We start from the raw sequence: 13,289 nt of genomic DNA on the forward strand, positions 1-13,289 counted from the left end.
TATTTGTGAATGTTGAGATGTTATATTGGTTTCACTGGTAAAAATAAATAATTGAAATGGGTATATTTTTGTTTTTTGTTAAGTTGCCTAATAATTATACACAGTAATAGTCACCTGCACACACAGATATCCCCCTAAAATAGCTAAAACTTAAAAACAAACTAAAAACTACTTTCAAAAATATTCAGTTTTGATATTAGTGAGTGTTTTGGGTTCATAGAGAACATGGTTGTTCAATAATAAAATTATTCCTCAAAAATACAACTTGCCTAATAATTCTGCACTCCCTGTAGACCAAGAAACAGATCTCTCTATGATCGAATCTTATCAGAGAGAGATCTATTGGCTGCTCATGGCCGATCAATTTCACCATGAAAACTTTTGGGAATTGGCTTTGAGACGCTGCCTCCACCATCTGGCCGTTGTCCCCCAAATGTTAATGTACCCCCCAATGCCTGTGCATTCAAATCTCACCTGTTCCAGCTGCCGAAGCTGTTCAGCTGCTCCCGGTCTCGTCCGCTGCTTCTCCATGAGCCACACCGTCACACACACCACACACGTGATGGCCGTGTATAGCATGTGGCGCTTGGGAGAAGCAGCAAATAAGACCGGGAAAAGTTGGACAGTGGCGGGAGGTGGAGCAGGTGAGATTTAAATGCACAAGTACCCGAAGGGGGCGCACAATTACATTTGCGGCGACAGCAGTCAGGGGTCCATCCTGTATGTTGGCCGTCGTACACCCAATTGACCACGTTGGACCAAGATTTTGCAGCATGCTCGATCGATACATTTGTCTGGATTCGGCCCAATACTGGACAAATTGTTGATCAGGCATGCTTGTTGCGGCAGTGATTTTCATGGTCGATCGGGCCGCAATATCGATAGATGTATGGTCACCTTTTGGCATGCACATTTGGTTATGATTTATTTCTTATTACAGTTGTATGTTAGCTCAGGTGTGAGATGGATATAAGAAGAATGGCCATTTATACTCCGTATTCATGATTCAAAGCAGGGACTCCATTTCCTGCCAGCTTAATTTTCAAAGATAAAGAGTCTCTCGTACGAACCCTAAATAATCCCTAACCAAGACGATCCTCCAGGGTCTTCTCAGCCCAAGAATGTATTGTAGTACATTTGCCACACAATGTCATTTAGTGATTGGCCATGGTGGATCGCTAAACAACACGCAAGTGGCACTCTCTTCTGCGGTTCCTTGTGCTGTTGGACCACAATTACTCATTCACTGCTAGTCCCTTTTTCCCTCACAACAGAACAGCAGATTGTGTTTGGCACTGCCAAGCAGTGCATCTCTAAAGTGCTTGATCCCAGAACTGTAACCCTAAAGATTGCTTGTCACAATGCTGTGGGCGGAGCCTAGGCTGTGGGGAAGGCTATGCTATAGGCAGAGGCTATGTTGCAGGCTGTGCTGTGAAAGGAGGCTGTGGTGTAGGCTATGCTACGGATGGAGGCTGTGGTGCAGGCTATGCTGTGAATAGAGGCTGTGGTGTAGGCTATGCTATGGATGGAAGCTGTGGTGTAGGCTATGTTTTGGTCAGAAGCTGTAGTGCAGGCTATGCTGTGGACAGAGGCTGTAGTGTGGGCTACGCTGTGGACAGATGCTGTGGTGCAGGATATGCTGTGGTCAAATGCTGTGGTGCAGGCTATGCTGAGGGTGGAAGCTGCGGTGCCGCCTGCAGGCTATGCTATAGGCGGAGGCTATGTTGCAGGCTATGCTCTGGGCGGAGGAGGCTGTGGTGTAGGCTATGCTATGGACGAAGGCTGTGGTGCAGGCTATGCTGTGAATGGAGGCTGTTGTGTAGGCTATGCTATGGGCAGAAGCTGTGTTGCAGGCTATGCTGTGGGCGGAGACTATGTTGCAGGCTATGCTATGAGCGGAGGATGTGTTGCAGGCTGTGCTGTGGATGGAGGCTGTGGTGTAGGCTATGCTATGGATGGAGGCTGTGGTGTAGACTATGTTTTGGGTAGAAGCTGTGGTTCAGGCTATGCTGTGGGCAGAGGCTGCAATGCAGGCTATGCTGTGGGCGGAGTCTGTAGTGTGGGCTATGCTGTGGAAAGATGCTGTGGTGCAGGTTATGCTGTGGGCACATGCTGTGGTGCAGGCTATGCTGAGGGTGGAGGCTGTGGTGCAGCCTGCAGGCTATGCTATAGACAGAGGCAATGGTGCAGCAGGCTATGCTGTGGACCAAGGATGGGGTGTAGGCTATGCTATGGATGGAGGCTGCAGACAGAGGCTGTGGTAAAGGCTATGCTATGGATGGAGGCTGTGAACATAGACTGTGTTGCAGGCTATGCTGTGGACAGAGGCTGTGATGCAAGTTATGCTGTGGATGGAGGCTCTGTTGAAGATGGAGGAGGGGGCGGAGAGTGTGCTGAGGATGGAGGAGGGGCAGCACTGCAGTAGGATCGGACACTTACCTGGATCCTGAGCTCTGCCATCAAATTGCTGTAAGACAAAAGTTAGAAGAGTCACACATTACTCCTTGCAGTAAATAGTATATATAATTTGTATTATTTTATATGGCTCATTTGCATAGATGTTATGTCTAAGTAATATAGTGTGTTATGTGAGATTTTATTTAGTCCCATTGTCCCTGCCAAAGTGAAAAGGTGTCCTCCCACCCAGCTTCTACCCACCCCATCGCACTGTGGAGTTTATTCATCTTATGTGCAACATCATACAAGTTGCTCTCTTCACCTGAGGTAAGCAAGTACTATTATTTTTTGTAGACAGTTTACAGCCATCTCTCAGTTTTTTGGGGACGGCTCTTCCCTCCCCATATATTCTTCATCCCACCAATTTTTGGAGGGAGTTTGCTCTAAGCTCAATGAATTTTGAGTTCCTTTGAACTTTTAGTAATTTTTGTAGAGTATGACCCTCCAGAGCCCCAGTGAGTGCGGGATCTTCTCTCCTGCCTGCGGTTGCTAGTGCTGCAACCCCCTTTTGTGAGTACCACTCCTATATCTATTACTTTACTTGGTGTTACCAATTACTACATTATAAGGGGCTCCTGGGATCTCTGGGTCTTTTTATTTTTTGGGAAGGATCTTTGGACTTCTCCAAATGTCTTCCAATTTTTGCAGAGAACCAATATCAGCTTAGTGACCTAGCTGTTGGATTTATCTTGCCATTGTTACCAGTGGCATGTAGATCTATTCATACCAGGCTTAGCGGGCTGACTGGGGCAACATCTTTCTTCTCCTTCGCAGGGGGTGGTGGTTGCTGGTTATTTGGGTTGGTTGGTTGTTCAGGATTCTGCAGTGAGCTGCCAAAAGGAAGGAGACAATTCTGTTAAGCCAGCACTGATGTGAAGAGACCGAAAAGTGGAGATAGGTGCCATAAGTGGACAATATGCACATGAGAACTTCTCTCTTCCTCTGCTCTGCACCCTTTACTCTACAGTTCTCCACTTCCAATGTGATAAAAAAAAAAGTTTTCCAATTTATTTTGGTGAGTAAGTTCAACTTTTAATAAAGATGAAGATATTCTCAAAACTGGTGGACAATGAATGAATAATGAAAAGAGGAGAACAGAAAACAAAATGGTAAGAGTTCAGATTTTTTGACACTTTTATACAGCATATATGGTGATGGTGAACAAAAATGGTGATATTTATCACCAAACAGGTATAGAATCACCTATTCCCAGCTTTAGAAATATCCTCAAACCCTTTCCTATTCTATGTTGGACATTGTCCGACATAGGAAAAGGTGGCTGCTGCTAGGTGGCGCGGTTGCCAATAAAATCATGCACAGCACCATCTTCTTCCAATCAGAATCATCGCTGGCCCGTCTCTCAACTGCCTTTGTAGGGCAGGTGCTTCCGGATCCAGCATGACATCCTCCTATGTGGATCAAAGTGACAGACAAAGTCTGCCACTTTCATCCACTCCTGGAGCAACTGGCATCATGTAATAGCATATTACGCTGGCACTAGTGCAAGGAGGGATGGAGTTACATCAGGTGAGATGGAGCTGGCCCCACCCCCACCACTGATGCCAGGCTCTGCCCCCTCACCACTGGTAAACTTGCAAAGCTGGTTCTGATCCTTTTAGAGTCCCCCATGTCCTCTCAAGCACCCTGGAAAAAATGGTGTTAGGGAGGAAGTGGGTGATCCTGAAAAAGGATCTGCCCAAGGCAGAGTAATATAAAAAAAATTATACTTACCTAAGAAGAGGGAAACCTCTGGATCCTGTAGATGTTTTCCAGGTCCTCTTGGCCCCCATGGTTGCTATGCACAGACCCCCAGAACATATCAGACAAGAGCTTGAGTATGGCCGTGCCTGCGCAGTAAGCAGAAACCACTTGTAGTTAGAATCTTAAAGGGGGTCCCGGCAGTGGCGGCTCCAGGAATTTTTTTTAGGGGGTGCTATGCAGGTGCTGGACCAATTTCCGGGGGAGCTGACGACCTGCGGCGCGCGAAGCGCGCCGCGCCAAAAATGGGTGTGGCTACAACCTGCGGCGCGCGAAGCGCGCCGCGGCGAAAAAATGGGCGTGGTCATGACCGGGTGAGGGCGGGGCTAACTGTAATTTAACGTGAACCCAGGGTGAGAGTGATATGGTGGCTGCCATATTTATTTCCTTTTAAACAATACTAGTTGCCTGGCAGCCCTGCTGATCTATTTGGCTGTAGTAGTGAACTGAATTACACCAGAAACAAGCCATGCAGCTAATCTTGTCAGTTCTGACAATATTGTCAGAAACCCCTGACCTGCTGCATGCTTGTTCAGGGTCTATGGTTGAAAGAATAAGAGGCAGAGGACCAGCACCGCAGCCAGGCAACTGGTATTGCTTAAAGGGAGATAAATATGGCAGCCTCAATATTATTCTCACCTCGGGTTCCCTTTAAAAGTGCAACGCAAAGACAGAGGGCCCAAGTTTTGGTGACCCTTTTCCCAGAAAATTCACATAATTGTGCAGGTTTTCTCAAGAAAATACACGTAATGTGAGCAGATTTTAACAAAAAACACGTCCAATGACCCCAATATGCACAATCGTTATCAGATATGGCCCCAATATGCACAATCGTTATCAGATATGGCCCCAATATGCACAATCGTTATCAGATATGGCCCCAATATGCACAATCGTTATCAGATATGGCCCCAATATGCACAATCGTTATCAGATATGGCCCCAATATGCACAATCGTTATCAGATATGGCCCCAATATGCACAATCGTTATCAGATATGGCCCCAATATGCACAATCGTTATCAGATATGGCCCCAATATGCACAATCGTTATCAGATATGGCCCCAATATGCACAATCGTTATCAGATATGGCCCCAATATGCACAATCGTTATCAGATATGGCCCCAATATGCACAATCGTTATCAGATATGGCCCCAATATGCACAATCGTTATCAGATATGGCCCCAATATGCACAATCGTTATCAGATATGGCCCCAATATGCACAATCGTTATCAGATATGGCCCCAATATGCACAATCGTTATCAGATATGGCCCCAATATGCACAATCGTTATCAGATATGGCCCCAATATGCACAATCGTTATCAGATATGGCCCCAATATGCACAATCGTTATCAGATATGGCCCCAATATGCACAATCGTTATCAGATATGGCCCCAATATGCACAATCGTTATCAGATATAGCCCCAATATGCACAATCGGTAGCAGATATGACCCCAATATGCACAATCGGTAGCAGATATGACCCCAATATGCACAATCGGTAGCAGATATGGCCCCAATATGCACAATCGGTATCAGATATGGCCCCAATATGCACAATCGGTAGCAGATATGGTCCCAATATGCACAATCGGTAGCAGATATGGTCCCAATATGCAGAATCGGTAGCAGATATGGTCCCAATATGCACAATCGGTAGCAGATATGGTCCCAATATGCAGAATCGGTAGCAGATATGGCCCCAATATGCACAATCGGTAGCAGATATGGCCCCAATATGCACAATCGGTAGCAGATATGACCCCAATATGCACAATCCGTAGCAGAAATGACCCCAATATGCACAATCCGTAGCAGAAATGACCCCAATATGCACAATCGGTAGCAGATATGACCCCAATATGCACAATCGGTAGCAGATATGACCCCAATATGCACAATCGGTAGCAGATATGACCCCAATATGCACAATCGGTAGCAGATATGACCCCAATATGCACAATCGGTAGCAGATATGACCCCAATATGCACAATCGGTAGCAGATATGACCCCAATATGCACAATCGGTAGCAGAAATGACCCCAATATGCACAATCGGTAGCAGAAATGACCCCAATATGCACAATCGGTAGCAGAAATGACCCCAATATGCACAATCGGTAGCAGATATCGCCCCAATATGCACAATCCGTAGCAGATATGACCCCAATATGCACAATCCGTAGCAGATATGACCCCAATATGCACAATCCGTAGCAGATATGACCCCAATATGCACAATCCGCATCACCTGAAAAAGAAAAGAAAAACCCATTTACTCACCTACAGCCAGAAGACCTTCTTTCCCGACCTCCTGTCCCGAGTCCCGACCTCATTGTGGCGCGCAGCGCCCGCGCGCCCACGATCCTCTTCCTTCCCGACGTCACCACGAGACTTCCTGCCTGCATGCAGAGAGCAAGGCTACGGGAAAATGGCCGCCCGAAGTCTGCAGAACAGGGCTCCGGGCGGCCATCTTACCGTAGCCCTGCCTGCTGCTCCGTGCTGCCGGTGTGAACTGACTTGGCGTCTTTTAGACGCCTGAAGTCAGTTCACTCCAGGGGGTGCTTTGGGGGTGCTTGGACAATTCTAGGGGGTGCTCGAGCACCCCCAAGCACCCCCCTGGCGCCGCCCCTGGGTCCCGGGCAGCAGCGGTGGTCTCCAGGAGGACATGGGGAGCCTATGGAGGGTCCAGAGGCTTCATTCTTTGCAGGTAAGTATCTCATTTTTTTATTTTAATCTGCATCGGGATCTCTTTACAATGCTTTTATGTAAACTAAGACAAACTTACAGTTTAATTATTCAGTGGGCAGCACTGAATAGAAGGTGGGATCTGCTTGATTATTAATAAGATTGCTGCAACATGTATAAGTTGATTCACTCACCTCTGCTGCAGTAAGGGTTCTGTTCCTTCTTTCGGGCCTCGTACACAGAGCGGATACCTTGGGAGGGAAAAGCAGCATTGATGAAGTGACATACCAAAATTTGAGACATTTGCAAGATTTCACTACACACAAATTGCACTGCCACAAGTGAGGCATACCTCCCAAGCTTTTAGAATGAGGGACACTTATGCCACGCCCCTAATCACCCCCCCCCCCCCACACACACACACACACACACACACATACCATAAAGCTTTCATAAGAGTTGGCCAGTGTCCGTGCCAGTCTTCAACTATCCTCCATTCCCCCGCCGCGGCTTAGTTTGGTTTGGTTTTCGCCGACCACCGCGCCTGCACAGCCCTGGCCACTTGTATCTATGTTCGGGTTCCCATCCGCAATAGCGTCCTGTGCCTGCACAGCGCGCTATTGCGGATGAGAACGCGAGCAAGGATATGCTTGGCCAGAGCTGCGCAGGCGTAGTGGCCCACCGACTCGTGGCAGGGAAACGGAGGATCGTTGAGGACATGTGTGGGCACAGGACGGCTGCATGGGGGTGGTAGAAGCCCCAGGAAAGTGAAACTTTTTTTTTGTGTGGCTTAAGTATCCCTTTAAAGTGAACCCGAGATTAGAGGGATATGGAGGCTGCCAAATTTATTTCCTTTTAAAAAATACCAGTTGCTTGGTAGTCCTGTTGATCTTCTGACACCACTAGTGTTTGTGTCACAACCCTGAAACAAGCATGTGGCTAATCCAGTCAGACTTGAGTCAGTGCACCTGATCTGCATGCTTGTTCAGGGTCTATGGTGGCTGAAAGTATTAGACAGACGGGATCAGGGGGACAGCCAGGTAACTTGTTTAAAAATAAAAAAATATGGCAGCCTCCATATCACTCTCACCTCAGGTTACCTTTAAAGGATGGGAATAAAGTTTAGAGTCAATTAAACACATTTTTTCAGTAGAAAAATACATATATTTAGATAGACCTGTACATGAGTCCTGAAAGATGGACAAGTGAGGAAGAAAGAGGGACGGAGGGATTGGGTTAAAGGCGTAGCAATCACCCCTGTGACCCCTGCCATCGCAGGGGGGCCCAGAGACTTTGGGGGCCTCTCCACAAGGGCAGCCAATCAGCAAAAAAAACTCCGCGTTTGCTCAAAAAAAGTCCCTGCCACCCCCTCCTGCCAGGCAGAGACGCGTGTAGCTGTAATTTTTTCCTGCTTCCAGGCGCTGCTTCACAGCAGAACATTCCCTTCTGCCATTCGCCGACTCCCAATCACATGACCTTCATGGGATTCAGAGACAAAGGGAACCCCATGCTATCATGTTTGCAGCGGGGGCCCTATTAAGTCTAGTTACGCCCCTGATTGGGTTCCCAAAGAGAGACTGTCCCTTCAAACGAGTTGGGAGCTATGAGGAAGGTAACATGACAGATATAAACGTGTGATCATCAGGATGATGACGCCACAAAAGCTGCATTGTGGATATGGAACCTCAGACAGGGAGAGGACACAGGGATCCACCAGGAGCCTCTGAATGCAGCAGTTAGCCAAGTGGTGGGCAGGAAATGTATGTGGTCTACTCACCAGAGTCAGTTCTACGGCAACTGAGATTCAGGAGGACCATTTTCCACTAGCAGTGTTTTGCGATGCGATTCTGATTGCAATCAGATTACAAAATGCTGGTACTTTTAGACTAACTGAAACAGGGACGTTTCCATTACAATACTATGCTGCGTGTACAACACAATTTCCCTGATCACAATCGTCGTCCATGCTGCATTTTCTGTTCAATTGGCCTCCTATAGAAAATATAGGACTGCAGAAAAATCACATAGCAATCGTGTTGCTATGCAATTTTTTTACGATTCAGAATATTTTCTTGCGTCGGAAATCGTCAAACGCATCGCAATCGCGTTGTAAACCCAACAGATCATGAATCACAACTGAATTGCTGTGAAATTGCTGCAATGGAAAAATGCATTTCTCAGTGGACCTCTGATTTTTTTTGGGGGGGTTTCTCCCAAAACTGTTGTGATGATCCGCTCAGCTGGCTGCACAGGCAGACAGCTGTTTGTCCATTCCTCTAGTCTGTGGGCTGCAGGTCTCTGGAACAGAGACCTGTCTTTCCATTGCAAGTTTCTGGTCTGTTCTCTTGCTGGGGAATTTGCATACATTCGTTATGCAAATCCCCTACCTGCCTTCTTTGATGACTGGAACTATAAGAGCTTTATGTTTCCCAGAAGGCTTTGCTGGTCATTTCCCTTCCATGGTCTGTTCCTGATGGACACTGCTGGAGTGTCAGCCATTGCTATCTAGTATAGTTTATTCCTGGGGGTTGCTTTAGGCTCCCCTTCTAGCCCAGTCAGGTTGTATTATCTGTTTGTTTGTTCTGTTGCCATTGTCCTGTCCCAACGGTGGTCGACAGGAAATGGTTCTGATCTCTGTTCTTGGAGTATAGCTGGTGCAGCGGTTGCTACCAGCTATCTCTTCTGTTCTGTCTCCTGGGATCGCGCTAGCCACTTTTCGCTAGCGCTGTGGATCCTTCTGTTCTGTCTCCTGGGATCGCGCTAGCCAATTTTTGCTAGTGCTGTGGATCCTATCTCTCGCTTGTCCCTGTTTTCGTGTGTCTGTCTTGTCTGCTACGCTTGCTGGGGGCTCGGTGAGGTAACCGTTAAGCAAGCGCTCACGTCCTCTGTTTCATGTTTGTCTGTTAATGGTTAGTTAGGCGTGCTTGTCTCTATTGTGCTTATCACGTGGAGACCGCGCATAACGTCTGGTGCGCTGACTGCAAATACGATTCCACAATCGTTACAACTGTGTTGAGTAAACAGTACTAGTATGGTGTAGAAGATAACCAATGCTAAAAGCTCAGGGTAGGAAGGAGTGGAGGGGGACGGCGGGCGGGGGGGGGGGGGGTTAACATAATAATTAAAACAAAATGGAGAGAAAGCGGGGAGAACTTACAGTACTGCCTATAAAGTCGTCAATACTTCACTGGACACAAAACAATGCATTTTGCAGACCTCTGCTTGCTTCTTCAGGTGTAGTGACCTGAAATGTCATGAACACCTCTGTATGGTATTGTTAGCTGTATCGTTAGTGTCTTTAAAAGACAACTGAAGTGAGAGGGATATGGAGTCTGCCATATTTATTTCCTTTTAAGCAATACCAATTGCCTGGCGATCATGCTGATCCTCTGCCTCTAATACTTTTAGCCATAGACACTAAACAAGCACGCACTAGATCAGGTGTTTCTGCCAATATAGACAGATCTGACAAGATTAGTTGCATGCTTGTTTCTGGTGTGATTCAGACACTACTGCAGCCACATAGACAGGTAGGGCTTCCAGGCAACTGGTATTGTTCAAAAGGAAATAATTATGGCAGCCTCCATGTTCTTCTTACTTCATTTGTCCTTTAACCACGTATGTGGTTTGCGATGGTATATCTACATCCCGCAGGATTTCACTTCCTGCACAGGAACGTAGATATTTGTCTATTGAGGCGGATGGCCACCGCTCGCTCCTGCGATCGCTCCCACGTGGGTACTCGTCGCCGTCCATTAGTGGGGAGATAAATAATTGGAAACGCAGTCCCCATTCATTAATCTAAGTCCCCATGTCAATGATCGCCGGCATCCATGAGATACCGCGCTCATTATAACTACCTGAGTAACACCTCCACGTGTTACTTCCTGTTTAGCGTACTTATAGTGCGCCAATAGGAAATTATGCGCAAGGACAAATAGTAAAATTACACCTACATTCATTTTTTTTTTTTTTTAAAGTTATCCCTTTATCTCCCACCCTCTCCCATAGTTGCCTAAATAAATGACATGCATATAAAAAAGAAATTACAACAAAATAAATAAATACATAAATAGTTACCTTAGGCACTGAACTTTTTTTAATATGTATGTCAAAATGGTATATTAATGTTATTTATGAAAAGATGGGTTTGCAATCAGGGATGGACACAAAATTTTACAAAATGCATCTTTTTTTCCTCAAAAAATATTGGCGTCATACATTGTACTAGGGAAATATTTTAGATGTTTTAATAACCGGGACAAACGGGCAAATTAAATGTGTAGGTTTTGATTATGGTAGTATGTATTATTTAAAAAAATATATAATGGCCGAAAACTGAGAAATAATGATTTTTTTTATTTATTTTTTCTTATCTTTACTGAAAAAAATGCATTTAGAATAAAATAGTTCTTAGTAAAATGTACCACCCAAAGAAAGTGTAATTGGTGGCAAAAAATAAACCAAGATATACTGTAGATTGTTTCATTTTGATAAGTAGTAATAAAGTTATAGGTGAATGAATAGAAGGAACGCTGAAAGATGAAAATTGCTTTTGTACGGAAGGGGAAAACCCCCTCAGTAGTGAAGTGGCTAACTAGACAGGAGTTATACAGCTAAAAATACCAATACACACATGCAAAGAAGTATTATGTTGTTCACATTTTGGCTGCTTAATGTCCTTTTAAATTGTTTCAATTATATTAACTTTCTTGGGCTATGTGACACTCAACTCCAAGAAGAAAATGTTTTCCTTCTACATCTTGTGGAAAGGATTTAGAGCCCGATCCAATTCACTTTATCTCCTAAGTTTTCTCCTTGGTGATATTTTCACATCTTATCAAATAAAATGCCTTTTTAGCCACCAGCAGGCAAGAAAATACTCAGAATAATTTTGACAGTACTTTTAATTTTCCTCGTTTTTGGTACTTTTCGAATTGCAGAGTTCAGGTCCGTAGAACCTTGCTTGGGCTTTTATTGCTGTCTGTGTTCCACCTGGAGAGATTTTCCCTAGCTCCCCTTCTCTGGGGGTGACTACTATGACTTTCATATGAGCCCCGAATGACCCAAATGGGGACAGCAATAAAAGTTGTATAGGTGTGACACAGGCAGAATAAAAAGATACAGCAGGTTACCAACTGTCCAAAACTAAAATTATTATTATTATTTTCTTACTAGGCTTTTCCTAATAGGCTGTAATAAAAATGTGGAAGGAAGGAAGATCATGGCTGGATCCTGGACTTTCTTGGTCTGTCATGATATGCTGCAATGATATGCTTTGTAACGTTCCATGTTAATGTAATAGCAATATCCCTGATGGAACAGCCTCCCTACTGTGCTGTGATATTACAGGACAACTCCATGCAGCAAGGTGGGAAGAGTCTCTGGATTCTGATTCGCTGGAAATAATTCCCTTCAGTGTGGCTGCCAACATTCTCCATGAGACTGGGCTGACTGGTCCCTGAATTCTCCACTCATGTGTATACCCTACTACGCCACTATACACACCTTGTACACAGTGCCCAGGTGAGCAGAGCTATGGCGCCGAGCAGGAGGGCCCCAGTGATCGTCAGAACCGCCACAAACCAGGCGTCAGGCTGCCAGTACTGCTGCATCACATTCACAATCTTCGTCTGCTTCTGTGGAATCTAGAAAGAGAAACAGAGGGTGTCTCAGCATCAGGCCTATGGTTCTCTAACTACTTTAAAAAAAGGTTCTCTGCCTAAGCGTACATGTAAAAAGGGCGCTTGAAATAGCCGCTAGTAGAATATCGGTACTAGTTAATTCCGATAGTAAAATATTAGTTATCATTACATTATAACTTTGTCCTAACACTAGCCCTCCCTCGTGATGCGTAACACTAACCGATCCCCCTTTGTGCCCGCTACTTGTAGCCACTGTTTGCATAGTGGGCGGCCTCGGCACCTGCTATTTTATTAGTTGCCCCCAGTCAGAGCCCAAAATACCACTTATAGCCACTCATCACGGCTATTACCATTGGTACCCTTTTTACCTGCTTTGATCCCTAACCTGTCAACAGTCGGGCTGATTTTTTTAGTTGAAGTCAGAATGAGGTGGTTATTTTGGAACAGAGCCTTATCAATATCCTTTTCTACAGCTTACATTGTTATAAAATGTTTTTCTTCAATAAAATGGATTTAAAAGGAAAAAAAGAAAGAAATGGTGGTTGACTGTCTGTCATTATCAGAAGAGAAGTGACTGCCCAGTCCATCATTGAAGGGCTCTTTCTTATTGGCAGTGATGTCCTCAGACCAGTAGTATGAGCTAAATAGAGAGAGGAGTTTGGTAAGCTGATTATTCATTGTCATTAAAGTGAACCTGTAGGGAAAAAAGGCCCCCGAAGGGATAC

The 13,289-nt window shown here is 45.3% G+C and overlaps 1 protein-coding gene across 1 annotated transcript in view; it reads right to left on the bottom strand.

Moving 5' to 3' along the window:
- LOC137531613 (cadherin-related family member 4-like) overlaps nucleotides 1-13,289 on the bottom strand; it is a 116,763-nt gene that overhangs the window by 2,104 nt on the left and 101,370 nt on the right. The window contains exons 16-19 of the mRNA XM_068251553.1: nucleotides 12,428-12,567; nucleotides 7,114-7,170; nucleotides 3,185-3,287; nucleotides 2,440-2,467 (exon numbers count right to left, since the gene is read on the bottom strand). Of these exons, the coding sequence (XP_068107654.1) occupies nucleotides 2,440-2,467; nucleotides 3,185-3,287; nucleotides 7,114-7,170; nucleotides 12,428-12,567 (328 nt within the window). The remainder of the gene's footprint in view (nucleotides 1-2,439; nucleotides 2,468-3,184; nucleotides 3,288-7,113; nucleotides 7,171-12,427; nucleotides 12,568-13,289) is intronic.

This window comes from Hyperolius riggenbachi, chromosome 9, assembly GCF_040937935.1.
Source record: "Hyperolius riggenbachi isolate aHypRig1 chromosome 9, aHypRig1.pri, whole genome shotgun sequence".
Taxonomy (NCBI): domain Eukaryota; kingdom Metazoa; phylum Chordata; class Amphibia; order Anura; family Hyperoliidae; genus Hyperolius; species Hyperolius riggenbachi.